At 43.8% G+C, this 15,775-nt stretch overlaps 1 protein-coding gene across 4 annotated transcripts in view; it reads right to left on the minus strand.

Annotated features, from left to right (window-relative positions):
* Window positions 1–15,775, minus strand: part of CNTN4 (contactin 4) — a 252,213-nt gene that overhangs the window by 15,003 nt on the left and 221,435 nt on the right. For all 4 annotated transcript variants that reach the window (XM_042823742.1, XM_042823739.1, XM_042823740.1 and 1 more), the window contains one exon: window positions 13,110–13,237. In XM_042823742.1, the coding sequence (XP_042679676.1) occupies window positions 13,110–13,237 (128 nt within the window). The remainder of the gene's footprint in view (window positions 1–13,109; window positions 13,238–15,775) is intronic.

A 15,775-nucleotide genomic window follows, 5' to 3' on the forward strand; every position in this document is an offset into this window, starting at 1 on the left:
ATGATCTTTAAGGTCCATTCCAATCCAAGCCATTCTATGATTTGGCTTACAGCAGCAGAGATCTTCACAAAGTTTTCTTGCTCACTTTCAGTTTGGAAGAAGAAGATACAGAGCTGAGAAGCATTTCCCATCTGCAGTTGCTGTGCGTCCCTTGTACCCTGCTAACAGGGAGCTGCCATGGACACTCCGTGCCCCATCTGGGGATGCTGTGCTGCATCCTCACTGCAGACCTGTGGGCTGTGTGCACTGTGGGCTGGAGCAGCAGTTCCCCAGCCTGAAAGGAAGCCTTCTCGCCCCGGTTTGCTATTGATTGGGTGTCCATTAGGACGGATTACTTGTTTAGGATAAACAGCTTTGCACGGCTGTGCTTGCTTGTTGTAGCTCATGCAGTGCTGTGTTGTATCCTATCGATCTAGAGGACATGACACAGTGGGACACCATCCACAGAGGCATGACACAAATGGCATAAAGTGAGGCAGAAGCCGACACTCACAGATAATGCTTACTTTTTTGTTAAAAAACAAACAAACAAACAAAAACCAACCCAACAAATCATCCTAGACCAGGCAAATATCTCCGAATGACACGAGAAGACAAGGGCAGAACAAGAAGCAGTCCCATGTATGTGGTACTAAGCAGCAAGATTTCCATGGGGTGGAGGGGTTTTCTACCTGCAGGAAAGTGAACCTGTTTGCATTCCTCAGCTCTTGGCACCCAGTTTCCAAGTATGCTCATTTCCAATGGGGCTCAGCTGCGGTGGCTGCGCTCAGCTCCGCAGGGATGGGATTCAGTGATACCAGTAATGGCAGCACCAATGTTTCTCTCCCATTTGTGACTGAAACGTTTCTCCAAGAGCACGAAGCCCACAGCATCGCAGACCTGACAACTGGTTCAGCTTATGGGAGCTCTTAGTGCTCTGGGCATCATCGGATCCTGTGAAAAATGCTTAAGACAGGAAAACATGGCCCCAGACTAAAAAGAGTAATGACTGGTGAACAACTGAAAATGTAGTATGGCCACGTATCTAACAGGGATTAAGGAACGGAGGGGTGGAAGATTTGACCTTTCCTGGAAGACTGAAGACTGCTTCAGCAACACACTCAGTTCAGCTGGGTGCTTCGATGTGCTAAAATTGCACATCCACAAGAGGATCTTGGTCTTTCAACTCACTTGGCTTAAAACTCGCCATAGTAGAACTACAGCAGTGGAACTTCCACGCTGTTACTTTCAGATAGGTGCTTCAGCACGTCGCATGAGTCCTTTAGGAATGCTCTTTGCTTTGGTGTGGGCAAGGTTTGTTTTAAGAGAAGAGTTTAAACGTTGCTCCTTGTAATCTGCCCATCCACGTCCTTAAGCCTCACTTTTGAGATCGCCTTCTTGGCTTCGTTCAGAGTTCAACTGCAGCTGAGGCCCAAATTATTAATGAATTTCTTAAACTGATGCTGAAAAAGAGCTTCCCACAGATTGAAAACTGTCTGAATTGATGCAAGTCTCCCTCCGAGGAATTAATGCCTCCCACCTTGCAGACAGAGACCAGGCAGTCAATCAGCGGATTGCATTTCTGCATACTCAAATACACATCCTTTGTGTGGCTGAATAATAAATGAAGGTTAATTTAAATCTGAAAACACATTAAGAATGGAATCGCATCAAAGGATACTGGGGAGGGATGTACCATTACAGCAAATTCAAAGACAAAATATATGAAAATACATCCACTCCACTGAGAGTACAAAGAGTGTTACTTAAATAACAAGAGGGCACAATACTTCATTTTAACCTCCATTTTAGCAGTGCAATGCAATCTTAACAAATCAAGATCTCTCCATACAACTGTGAGAAAGAAAATCATATCTAATGGGGTCCTGAAATGACAGTCAAATCTGTCACTCACAGAAATTCATCCTTGCTCTTTATGGCAGTGTGTAACAGTGCCTGATTATGCTACAAAACCCAAACATACCTTCTGTCTCTCTTTGCATTTCAGGCTCAACTGAAAGCCACTCCACTTCAGAGGTGCATTAAATGAAATTGGTATATTTGACAAACGATTGAACAATTTGTGACACACTTTATAGATAACCCAGGGAATCCAAGGTGTCACCTTTTGTGGGCTATTGATTGAAACTAGCTGATATCCATCTTTTCAAGTATGGAATAATCTACTGTCATTACAAAAATGATGGCCGTCTTACAGAGAAGGTTAATCAGATACAGGAGAAATCATATCTAATCTTTGATAAATTGCAAGTCACTGAAGGATCAATCACCATTCCCCTTGTAACACAAGACACAGGTAACTGTGCAAACAATGCCATGATGTCTGTTGTGCAGCCCATGCACGTGGGCTGCGGCCAAAAACATTCTGCCCCTTTGAACAGCTTAACCTGCTGGGGCTGTTGATTTATGGGGCTTTTAAACATGTTTGGAATGGTAATGACCACAAATAAAAATCTTCAAAAAGAAACAGAGCAGCAATAATATGAGAGGCAGGCATTCAAACTGAGAAATTATAAAGTGACTGACATGGTCTTTGCACTTTTGTGGTAGAGCAGGGTTCTAGATTTTCCCTATCTGAGCCCTATGTCAGTTATCTACACCCTCCTGCTCAGGACCTAGATGTTAGGAATAAGCTGACAAGCAAGAATAAATCCCAAATTTAGAGTCATGAGGAGTTGATGCCTCTTGGAGCTGTCAAGCCTACGGGAAGGCATGAAAATCACTAGGTGGAATTTCAAGCTTCCCAGTGGATGATGCACAGCCTAACCATCCTTAATCCCATCCAAATCAAGTCTTGTGTTTTTCATAAATGTCCTGAGATAAGCAAGGCTTGGTGCACAGGTGGTTTGTCAGGCAGCCCTGGGCACACTGATCTTCCCAAGCACTTGGTGAGAGCACAGCAAGCCATCAGTCCCATTGGGAAGGAGGATGGGGTGGGGGTATCTACTGAGAGCTCTGAAAAAGGAAAGCTTTTACTATTACTTTAATAAACTGGACAAATTTAAGAGCATTCTACTTCAGCTCCTATATGGTTCACTTCTTTAACACAAACATTTGCAGTAACTGCTGCATATATATCTATCCAAAGGTAGTAAAACTCCCATACGTGCCATAACACAGGTATCTATAAGTACCATTTCACACAGAATGGAATCTGCATGAAGAGATGATCCTCTTTGTGCTCAAAATTGATACAATTAGTTCTCAGTAACATTCCCTCACTGTTATATTCCCACCAGAACTCGTGGCTATGTGTCATTAGGAAAAATGACCACCTCAGTTTTCACCACTGAGTGTCTATCTCCTGCTGTTACCACAAGGGCTTCTCTTCTGGTTGGGCTGCTGTATCAATCCCATGAATGCCTTCAGCCAAAGTATTTATCTATAGCAGCATCTGCTCCTACTATTTTATAATTAGAATATAATTAGTAGAAGTTCTCACAAGAAGCTCCCATAGAGAAATGACTCTACCACACAAAAGTAAAACCTGCAATTCCCAAGCTATTGGCAATCTTCACTAGAAAAGAAATCGGGGCATTTCTCTAATGCCTCAGCAAATGCCATCTTGACAACAAGACATAATTAAGAAGTTGTACTGCATTGGGAGAGACCAGATACAAACCATCTGCAGACAGGTAGGGCAATCAATTATGCAAAGACTTACTTGCAGTTTCAGAAAAACCCTGTCAGGTCAGCTTAAAGGTCAACCTCAAATGAAAAAGTCAGATTTCTTAATAAACCGAGTGCTCGGAAAAAATATTGCTGTCACAGCAACATAGAGTTTTCTACTTAAAACTATTTAAAATGTTCTAATATGTATTCTTTTTACAGATGGAAAATGGATGCCTCTAGTTAACGATAATGCCGAATTCTTATTCAGCTTTTGCATACAAATGGCAGAAAAAAACGTGTGGATAGTGCCTTGTCAGAAAGTACCTGGCAAGTTTAAAACTAATTAGGAGAGCACAACAGCAATTATCCCAAACCTCTGGAATTTACAAGCATCCAAAGAACTGAGTCAGACAACGGGGAGAGGAAAAGCAAGCAAGGGAGTGATTTGAGCTCTATTTAGTGGCTATTCGCAGAGGGAGCATCTACAAAACTGCCGACTTGTAAATCGCTCCTGCTAGGGGCAAACACAGCATGTGAGCCATCCTATTAAATACTTGCTTGAATTTTCAGAGTTTGAATCACAACCAAATGTGAACAATTAAGCTTAACGGAATTATGCGGAATGGAGAATTAGATAAGCAAAAGAGAGAGGAAAGTACAGAGCGAGGAGCTCTGTGGGATGAAGGCCAGCAAGAGCACAGATCTTGGAGTGAAAGGGAATAAAATGAGCTCCGTTCCTTTCTTTCCTTGTCTGACCTTGGGCAAGTCATTTAAAGTCTCTGCAGCCCTATTTACTCAGCCTATCACACGGAAGTAGGGCCTTCATTAGAAAGTGTTTCGTCTTCTTACACCACTGTGCACAGTAGATTTTCTTATTTAAGATAAACTTTTACTTGAAACCCTGTAGAGACCTCTCTGCTGCCAGGCAGGACCGAAACCCAAACACCTCCCTCCAAAAAGATCAACTTACAGTCTAACAGAGCCAACAAAACAAACCTTCAGAGGCCATTTCCTGGGCCACAAAGGTTTAATTTGCTTCCTGGTGAAGGTGAGGCTGTCTCTGTGCGCTCTGCTCCTTGCAAGGAAGTGCCTTGCATTCCCACGTCCCAATTAGTCGGTGACAAATTGAGAAGGCAAGCCCTTCAGAGCACCTCGCTCCTGTTTTGCTCTCTTGTTGGTGTACTGATGTTACACAGGGGCAGGATCAAGGCAGGAGCATGTGTGGAATGAGAACAACAACCTGCAATATCATCCCATCATTAGAACTTGCTCAAAATTCTCAGCTTCTATGCTGCTGAATAAATATTCAACACAGGGCATCGTTAAAGCATCCCTCGCATTTCTCCGGTTACATGGCATTTTATTTCTAATTAGCCACAAGTTTTTTCCTATGCATGTTGCTTCAAAACAAGAGCCAAGGTCTAACTATTGAAAAGACATGTGGAGAGGGGGAGAAACAAGCAGCAGGTCAGCAGCAGCACCTCTCCTTCCAGCCTGGTTTCAGCAGTGGATGAGCTTAGCCCTGTCTTTTTCAGCACACAGCTTTGCTGGGATGCAAGACGTGGTCTGCAGTATTCCTCCCTGACATCCCCACCTGTTGCTTTCTGCTGTCTGAGATGTCATTCCTCTCCCATTCCACCATGCACTTTGTTATCAGGAATGAATTCAGGCTTGAGCTGCTGCAAAGACTTCCTACCGACACATGAAAGAAACCGAAATTTTCACTGGAGAAATACTGCTCACTCTTTAAATTCTAATAAAGATTAATATTTCAATATATTTGCAATGAAGCTAGAAGAAAACAGTACTGAAACCTACAACTTTGATCATTAGCTCTTTATAATCCAATCAAAAACTTCAAACATAACGCAAATAAAATTTGTATTTCAAGTAAGAGAGTTTGCATGAGAGAGAGAAGCAACCCAGCAAAACACAGCAAAAGAAGTGGATGACAAAACTCCCTTGTCTTTCACAAGCAATCTGCTATTGGACCATGAAGGTTCACGTTCCATCATGTTCCCAAATAACTGGTTTAATGCTGTGATACAGCACACCCAGAACTTAACCTCTTCAGGCAGTATCTGATGTCAAATTCTCTCTGCCACCATGACTCCAGGATTAAGGTAAGGGTCTCTAGCCTCACATTAACTTTGATGTGATTGCCCATCATCTTACTTAAATTAGATGAGGTGAGAATCAGGTTCCAGGAGTCCCTAACACTGCAAACATCACCTCATCACACTAAAGCAGTGCTTTAGCTACTCTTTGATGCGCTAAGAACCATCATCACGCCAGACTTTATCGTTGTGAGCTGAGCTCTTACTATCTGATGTGCAACTCTGAGTACACCGGCGCTCCATTCCCCTTCCAATCCAGTTGGGCTCAGGGAGAAAAAGTCAAAACTGTTCAAAGCCTCTGAAGTTTGGTTCTGCTAAGCTGCTTCCAAAACCGCTTCTGAGAAAACACACACAAAGACTGATATTTCCCCGAGTACTGTCCCAGATTCTTTCCTTCACCACTCACACATTTTCCTCCTACTACAGAAAATGTGCTCTCCAAACACTTCATCTGTATCTTTGAAGTTAAAAACATAGCCTTCAGGCCAGTCTGCTCTTAGTTACTATTTTCAAGGATATAAAGTTCTTGGGGATAACAGAGTCATTACCACTGTTACTCTTTATTCCCCCGGAGTGATTCCTTCATCTCTCACTTGCAATGGGGACAGACAGTCATTTTCTCAATGCATGTAATATTGGCATCATTATCTTCCCCATCCCTCCCTGCACACACTGAACTGGAGAAGTGGCTCCAGGGGCACCTCCCCATCTTGCACAACAGGACTGTGTGCTGTGATGATCTCAAGTTTTCTCTGCTGTATCCTTTTCTCTTAGAGTACTCAAGACTTGTGGGATTTCCATGAAGCTCATCCCACTGCATGCTTTGGAAAAGGATAAATCCTAGCCATCACCCCCTTGGGATGATAATCAAACTCATTGTGTTAGTAGACTGACAACAGAAAGTTTCTTCCTGAAAGAACAACAAGAGGATGCATGGGATTTTTGTCCCGTTGCAGTAAAATCTTCATTTTTGGTTCTCTAGGAACAAAACAGCTGCACGAAGCTAGAAGCTCCAGGATCTTTTGCAGCCAGAAATTCCCAGCGAGTCCACTAACAAACACAGAGTTACAGGAACTGAGAACACAGACCCTTACATCCAACCCCTGTTGGATCTCTATCACTGAGCAGCCAGTGTGTGTGAAGCTCCTGCCTTGCTCTGCCTGGTGCTCCTGCCTTGTTAACTGGAGCGCACGGTCCTGGCTCATCCCACAGACCACAGCTCTTCCTCCTGCTGCTAGTAGCTCCTGGAAATCTAAATTAATTCCCTGCAGCTACTGGCTAAGAAATGGGTGGAAAAAAGCTCAGTCAAATGTATTTGGCTTTTCTCATGAATTTGTAAGTGCCCCCAGGTGGATGGCCGCTTCCAGTTAATAAGCTCTGGGTAGTCTTCTTAAGTTACGCAACAAACTATTGGAAAAAATAATGTGTTGCTTACATTCTTCATCCAATCACATCACACATCTACTGCACTGCATTTTGATTAAAATACGTATCAGAAGTCTTTGATGTACGGTTTCGTTTTATGCTGGATTTTCATTTGTATTCAAAAACGGAGAAATACTTTAACCTTTCTGAAATGGATCGCGTTAAAATAAATTAAAGAAAGTTGATGAAAAGCATTAATTAACCTGCTTTTGTCTCATTAAGAGTCTGCGTTTAACCTATAGGTCATCTCCCTTTTCAGCTGATGTATGGATTTGATCTTCAGTGATGAGCTAAACACCCAATCTTCTATTGATGACTGAGTCAACTCCTGAACTTCTTTGCTTTTCTTTTCTGCGTGGGAGAGGACAGGAAATTTCCTAAAAAGAAAGTGCTGAGCTTTGTAAGGCATTATTCTAAGCCATCCATCCCAGCTCCTGCTGTGCCTGAAGGTTGGCTGGAGGTTGCAGCACACAGAGCCAAGAGGGAAGGTGCTGGGGTGGGAAGCAGGGAGAGCAATGTGCTGCATTTACCCAGAGCACAAGTTCCACTCTGATTTCACAAGCAGAATTTGACAGTCAAAATACCTGGAGTAGCTTCATAAAAGTTGGTATGTTTGTATCTCTGCTTTTAAAAATATAACTCTAATAACACCAGAGATAACTCCAAAACTGGCAGGAGAGATAGGCCAGAGATCTATGCTTTTTAATATCAAGCTCTTCACTACGATGACTTTTATCACATTAATGGCTAAATCACACTGACTGTAAAACAGCCAAAATGAGGCAATTAGTAAGGCTTGTGACAGCCACAGAAAGTGAAACGCACGAGGTTTTCCATGAAAGCCAGATGGATATCTTCAATATATTTCTTATTGTCTGCTTGTGGTAATATGTTCAATTAAACCGAGTCAGAGCTACAGAAGAGCATTTGAATTGCCTGGAAAAATTAATTGTCTGCTGCAAATTTAATGAAGCTTAACAGTTATATTGTGTTTACAAGTTTTATTTGTTATGATCAGTAAGTGCTTACAAGAAAAAAAAACAAACATTCAGCTGGCCCTCAGTGCAAACCACTGGTAACTGATGGTTCATTTCATTCACACGTATCTTTGCCATTTACTGTTTTTGGCCTTAGAAGATGACCTACTTTTTTTTCCTCTCTCCCAGATAAGAAACAGAGCTCGTGGCACTGTTCATTCATGAATGGCTGAGTTGGGTCTCATCTGAAACACAAGACGAGCTCCTTGCTGCTGCGGAAGGCAATTTTGTTTGGGCATCATGCAATGACGTTTGCTGCGGTTTGCAATTGTAAATGAACTTGTAAGTTGCTTGAAACAAGAAAGTACCTGATTGTAACCCATACCTGAAGTGCTTTAAAAGCTGCAAGGATCCTGAAGTAAGACAGCATCTACTGGCCACCAAACCCACCAGTTTCTACCTGGAGCTCTGCTACCCATTGCTCATTAATGACCTCCAGCAAACCATGCCCAAAGCCTCAGGGTGCCATGGTTGGGAAGAATGGATTCACAGCTCTTTCATTTACAAGCACGCCTTTCACGCAGTGCCCTGGGTCATAATTTTACTTAAACCTAATAAAAGACCCTTAATTATGCCCTAGAAATAATTTGTTTCAGTGGAAATAGTCCAATTAGAGCCGAATATGTTACTTTGCAATTTTACAGCCAAAGATTACAGCTTTCATTGTCAACTGTTAAAATCAAGCACTTTCTACTGGATGTGAGCTAGAAGTCAAGAAAGGCTTTCAAATTGAGGAATAAGCTTTATTTCATAAACATGACAATGTACCAACATGCCCTTTTGAATGAATTCTTGCTTTCATATGTCTGCAGTTCTCTCTAATCCTTTTTATTTATTTTCCTTACAAAACTCTGATATAGAGATTAGGGAGAAAAACAGGTTTGTTTTTTTACTTTTTTACTTTTTCTCCCTGACATTTCTCAGAACAAGTGTTAAGTCAGATAAGGAATATTCATATCTGGACCACATACAAAAACTGCGTGCAGCCATCACAAAAAAAAAAATACAATAATAATAAAAAATTAAGACAACTTTTGAGTATTTCAGAGTTCTCTGTTTCATGCAGAAAATCTTGGTTTCAGTACCAGCCAAACACCCACCCTGTGTGCTAAAAAGGTTCATTCCAAAAGCCCATAATATATGGGCTGCTCTGAGATTATTATTTTTAAGCCTGCCTCTCTTCTATAAATTAAATATTTTGCCTTCAACACGAGGTGTCATTTAATGAGTTTCTTTCTAAACTCAAACAAGCCCTGGCTGCGCTCTGGGAGGGCCCTGGGCACTGAAGTAGAGAAGGGAGCATTGATGGCACGTGTTAGCGCATATCAGCTGTCTCTGTTATGAAGCAATTAAGCCACAAACAACTCAAAGGAACCCTGCACTATGCACCACCAGTAATGTTCAGAACACAACTTATGAAATACGCCGCCGCAGACAGATGGTCAGCCATTAGAAAGCAAAGTCTCTGCACTGCAGTGCACCTTTGGAGATAGAGGACTAAACTCTTGCCAGTTCCCTATGGACAGCACAACATTCGTTCTCTCTCAAGATGAAAAAAATAAAATAGTTCTTCCTTATCTATTAAAACAATCCAAAGCACTACCAAATGCACTTTAGCCCCTTGGCTGCAAGGCAAACTATTTTCCAAACCGCAGAGATCAATACCCATCAAGTTATGGCAATCACAGATGGCAAGAGGAGCCAGAAGACCTCAGCGTCCCAACAACACTGTTTGTACAGAGCTCAAAAGCTGTGCCCACACTGATGAGCACAGGGCTGCCTCTCAACTACGAGCCCAGCCTCTTCTACACCAGGTTTGAAGATAATAACACTGAAGATTCTGAAAAGCCTTTTGATAATGGACCAAAGTTTACAGTATTTAATAAATCTTTTCAATTTTAAGTGCAATGCACCAATTTGATGTCCGTACAAAGGAATACGCTCAGAATGGAAAATATGAAGCTTTATAGAAAATGATGCCAATCCCCGTGCTGGACAAAGTCAAGACAATCAGACCATTCAAGTGTGAGGAAAAAAATAACCTACTGACATTATCTTTGTATTATTTTTCTGCTAAAATGATATGGACACCAGCTAACAAAAATTCTCCTGCTTTTACTGCTTTGAGTCCTCCCATAACAGTCAAAGCGAGACAAGCTAATGGCAGGAGGAAAATGTTAAAAGTACATCATAATGAAACAGGCAAATAATACTGTCGGAACTTGCCCTTGTCAGAGATGTAAGTGCACAACCAGAACTGTGCTTTGCTACCAGAGCAGAAATTACAGACCCTGCCAAGCACTCACACAGCGGTTCTCCCTGCCTCCACAGGAGCTGGGACATCTCTGCAGGAGCAGCCCCTGGCCCCAGCCCCTCCTTGTGCTGCACCAGCTCAGAGCTTGTACTGCAGAGTCTTGAAATGAGCTTCCTATTTCAAAGCCAATTTATACAACGGCACTAAACAGAAATCAACTCCTGCTGCACAGTTTATACGCTCTGTCATGTAATCTCTGGTGCTGAGGAAGGCTATAGTCCTGCTTCGTGTTGGAAGAACTGAACATTTAGCCTCAAGTACAGTAAAAACGGAGAAAGAAATATGGAAAATTCATATTTATGAGTGCTACATATAAAGACATGCCGTGTTTTACATAGCTCTGAAGGCCATCTGTGGGATTCTCCTCCATCCCTACAAATTCAATCCTGCTTTTTAATTTAAAGGTCAAACCCGACACGTAAATTTGCAAGATTTGAGGTCTCAGAGGCCAGAAGAGTTCTCACCAAGAGCAAACCAATGGAAGAAACCCAAAACACAAGCTCACAGGTTTGGGAAGCCACTGAGGCTCAGCAGCTCTGACAACAGCATGTTAATACACAGCCCTATGGGCACCCATCAGAATTTCATATTTTGTAAGCTGTCTAGTCATGCAGAATATGAATATTTATTCATCCCTCTCTGGTTGTTTGCCAGACGTTTATTTTAAGCTCCTTGGTTCTGGGGTAACAGACATTCTCCTCCTCCTCCCATCCTTGCCCACACTGTCTGTGACACTGTTGGCATTTCTTGCTGAGAGAGGAAAAAAAAATAAGAAAGAAAAAAGAAGAGAGAGGGACCCTGCAATGTTAATGGGAGAACAGAGGAAAGCTGGAAGAAATGCCTTTCGACCTTCACTGCGTTTTACCCAATGACATAGGATGAGTTAGGAGAGAATATAAGCATATCTTAAGGTCAAAAAACTCATCAGCTGATAAATTAGTCCTTTTTACACCACAAAACAGAGTTAAAGTAAGATATTCAGTCATATTTCTGTCAAACCCTGCCCATGTTTTACTTAGGGCAGGGAAACTCAAGCATTTCAATATAAAATAAGAGTATTTTACACAGTTCATTTGGAGTTCAGAATAGTTTCTGCTCTTTTATACTTTTTATGGGATAGACTGTGAAATTGCATTTCTCTGTCTGCTGCTAATATCCACATCCTGGGCTTAAAAGAGTGTATTCTCTGCTTCATGCACACATGTCACTTCCATTAATGCTAATGGAACCAAGTGAAAACGGAGCACTGAGGGAGAAAAAAACACTTGCTAATCCTCTGTAACCCCACCATGAAGCACGGCAATGTGTGAACCATGCGAACACAAAGATCCCAAGTTACCAAGAACTCAAGTTACTGCCAGCTCCTCCGTACTGCTAATGAGTAAGGACAAGGTGTGGATGACAGAAGCCTGACTCAGAGCAGTGGGCCAACACCGTCCTGTTCTCAGTGACTAGATTGCAGGGTGCCAAATGCCATCGGCCAGCTACAGAGGAGCTGCAGAGCCAAGCTTGGGTGCGTGGGCATCTGGTGGCATCACAGTGGGACCCTCCTGCCTCTCTGTGCTCACCCTTCTGCTCCCAGCTTTCCTTTGGGAGAAGCAATTGACGACTGACCCTTTGGTAACAGACACAGGATTCTGTATGTCTGTTGTCTCTGAGCATCGTTCTCATGGCTGTTTGCTACAGGTTCCTCCTCAGGACAACACAAAACAAGAAAAGGCAGAATCAGCTCATATGGAAATGAGATCTGATTTTTACTCTGCTCTATTTTTTTTTTTTTTTCTCAGGGACAGATGTGGGCATGAGTAAGTGCCATGCAAGCTCTTCCAAACCTCCCCAACTGCAAACGTAACCACACAGCTAACAGAGAGGCAAACCTTCTGCCCTGGGACGACAGGTGCTGCTGTACTGCTGGCACCTGCAGCTCACAATCACAACGGGGCTTCACCAGCTTTATCAGCACTTGCCTGACATTACTTGCTCTGGCTGTAAAAAACACGGATTAAAACTTGCACTGAAACATTTTAAAGTATTCCCTATGCACCACAGAAATAATTGATGGGGAGACCCTCTAACCAAACGCTATCCATCAGTGCCAAAACACGGGAGAATGAAAACTGACAGCATCAGAGCTCCATGATTGATTTATTGCTTTGCAATCAGTCTTCCCTGATGTGTTATCCAAGAGAGGTTTTCCCCCAGATAAGGAGAAGGAGAGTTATTATAAGTGTGATAATCCATATACTCACTGCCTATAGTAATTCCTCAGACGCAGGACTACTCATAAGCAGAGGACAAATGAATTTAAAACATTTGTCAGCATCACGCTGTTTAACAGATCATTACTTAAAACGTCTTTGTGAAACCTTACAAGTCCTGCCTTTAAAAAGAATAAGAGATGGAAAAATTCTGAGTACACACCAACAAACACCTGGAACTCCTGAGCTGCAGAACTGCGTCCCCATGTGACACACAAGGCTGTGTGCAGCCAGAGAGCCCCGCTGCTGAAGGACCTGCAATTCCCACAGGCCCACGTGTGTCAGCAGCAAAGGAGCAGGCTGTGCCCAGCACTGGGTAGCACTCACCAGATAACATCACCGTTACCTTTCACAACCAAGCTGCCGGTGCTGCTCGCTGTCCCAAAGTGGTTGGTGGCCACGCAGGTGTAGCTCCCAGTGTCCGACTTGGTGACGTTGACAATTCGGAGGCTGCCATCATCCAAAACGGTGATTCTGGAGAGACAAATGGGCACAGAACACACCTTATGTTACACACACACGTTATGTTCACATGCTGCTCTTCCCATTAATTATTAACAGCTCGAACAGCAGACAGAGTCCGCTGTCCGCTGCAGAGTGAGTTAAGCTGGCAGAAACCTCTGGGCACGCAATTCATAAATACTGAATGCATCATTTACATGAGTTTTCGGTGTCTTTACTTGAGGGCAACTCTAATTCACACACACAGCTCGTGTAGGTTTTATGTGAGACTGTGCTTTGGTGCTCAGTGCTCTCCAGGACAACCCTGCAACACGCACTGTGTGCGCTGCAGCCAGAGATGCACGAACCTGAGGGCTTTTCAATGAGGATCCCAGTCTCCCCTGCACAAATCTGTACTCCTTGCCACCAAAATGCTGTTACGGGCAACGCTACCCATCTCCTGGATGGCGGGAAGCAGGTGGAAATGGAGGATAACTCCTGATCCCTCCTCTCCCCTGCTTAGCACCACACCAGGGATGTTTCCGGGGGTTCCTCTGTTCTCACAATTAGAGCTGTCTTTCATCCCGTTTTCTTGTGCTCTGCTTTAAGTCAGTGAAAGCAGAAAGCCTGATCTCCCTTAAATCCCATTCAACGTGAATGCCTTGAGCCCCGAGGAAGCGAGAACAGCGCAGTGTGGTCCCACAGGGCTCAGGATGGCTCCATTATCAGAAGTGCCTTTGGCCAACATTACATTAAATCTGTGATTTGAAATGTGCAAAGAATATTCTTTACCCAGGAGCTCTTGGGGAGCACAGCTGATGCCACACCAGTGCAGCAGGATCTGCCGCTGTGGAAGCAGCACAGGGGACAGCTACAGAACACCGTGCTGCTCAACCACTGTAATACCCACCATTAGCCACCACTGTGCACGTCATTAATCGCTGTAACATCAGCCGAGCTCCGTGCTGGTGACAGCGGCGGTACGCTGGGGGCTGTCGCCATATCACTGCAAATGCACCCCAGTGGACGAAAACAACACGTTTCTCTCTCAGTTTCCAAGGATTCCTCACCTCCAGGACCATGAGTGCCTGGCTGCTGCAACCACAAGGCAAATGGGCACTGACACACACAGCATGCACCACTGCTTTCTGCTCCTGCCCAGGACAAGCAGTGAGTCACACCTGCACTCTGCAGACAGCCACATCCTTCCATCACCTCTTGCATCCCCAGTTGGAAAGCCTCTTTTTCCCATTTAGCACATAATTTCTGCCTGCTGTCTCTATGAGCAGGACTTTGCACCAACTTCATCTCTTTATTACTCAAAGCACTTCAGTGTTCCCTCTATTACATTTTGGTCATTTTCTTTTTAATTAGTACTTTCTTACCTCGGTGTACAGCAATCACAGAGAATACAATTATTTGAAGACGCCCAAAAATTATCTGCAGAACTGCAGGGAAACCTTCCCTCCAGACTAATATTGTCTCTCTTAGCAGAACACGTGGCTGTCTGCTCAGTGTCATGTCTTGGAGCACAATCTGTTTTCTGCCCTTCAGCCACTTTCAGACCCGCACTGAAAATCTCATATTAATTCCCACCTTCTCCTGCTCAATTATTTCCTAATTTAACTAATTTGAAAGAAAATGAAGAAGCCTTCCTGCATCCTTAATGCCAATCAAGCTCTGAGCAACTGGATTGAGGAATTAGGATGAAAGGAATCTAGCAGACAATGGCTGCAGGCATCACAGAAATGCTCGAGAGGTTCTGGCCAGCTGAGGAGCTGTGCAGAAGCCGGGCAGCACATAGCAGCAGACCCCACAAGTTGTAACCCTCATGCGCTGCCATGGGGTGACACTGGGCAACTTTGGTATTGAGAAATAGCAGAAAGGAACAACGAGTGACTTCAGCTGTCTGCCACACCACTTGAAAGTGTGCATTTGGTGCTCTGTGTTCCTTTTTGGCCTGGTCCGAATCCAGATGCAACCCTCAGAGAGCTGTCAGCCCAAAGGGGTGGATGCCAGCCCAAAGGACACCCACCCCCACCAGCACAGGAACAAAAGGGGCTCCTGCAAGCAGCAGCGAGCACAACGAGTGAGGACTCCAGAGACACAGCTTCATGTAGGGCAGTGATAAGAGTCACAGAATCACCAAGGTTAGAAAAGACCTCAAAGGTCCTCCAGTCCAACCATCCATACATCACCAATGGCTCCCACTAAACCATGGCCCTCAATAGATCAGAACATTTCTTGAACACCTCCAGGCATGGGACTCCAGCACCTCACTGGGCAGCCCATGCCAGCAGCTGAGCAGTCGGTGCCTCCTGTCACACCACACTCTCTTGATGAGCACAAACAGATGCACTTTAAAAAATATGATAGCTTGTCTCTTTACAACAATGGCACAGATTGAGGGAGAGGAGGACAGTGCAGGACGCTCCCAAGCCTCCATCCTGGCTTCTCCCTGACCTGCTTTAGCAATAGCACAACAGCTGGCAGAAACCAGGGGCAGGAGTTATATTTCACACGTCAATAACAGTGATATTAATAGAAGGTTCTCAACTGGCTTATAGGTCT

This window comes from Centrocercus urophasianus, unplaced genomic scaffold (assembly GCF_019232065.1).
Source record: "Centrocercus urophasianus isolate 14NV4802_14NV808 unplaced genomic scaffold, USGS_Curo_1.0 seq_22, whole genome shotgun sequence".
In the NCBI taxonomy this organism is placed as follows: Eukaryota; Metazoa; Chordata; class Aves; order Galliformes; family Phasianidae; genus Centrocercus; species Centrocercus urophasianus.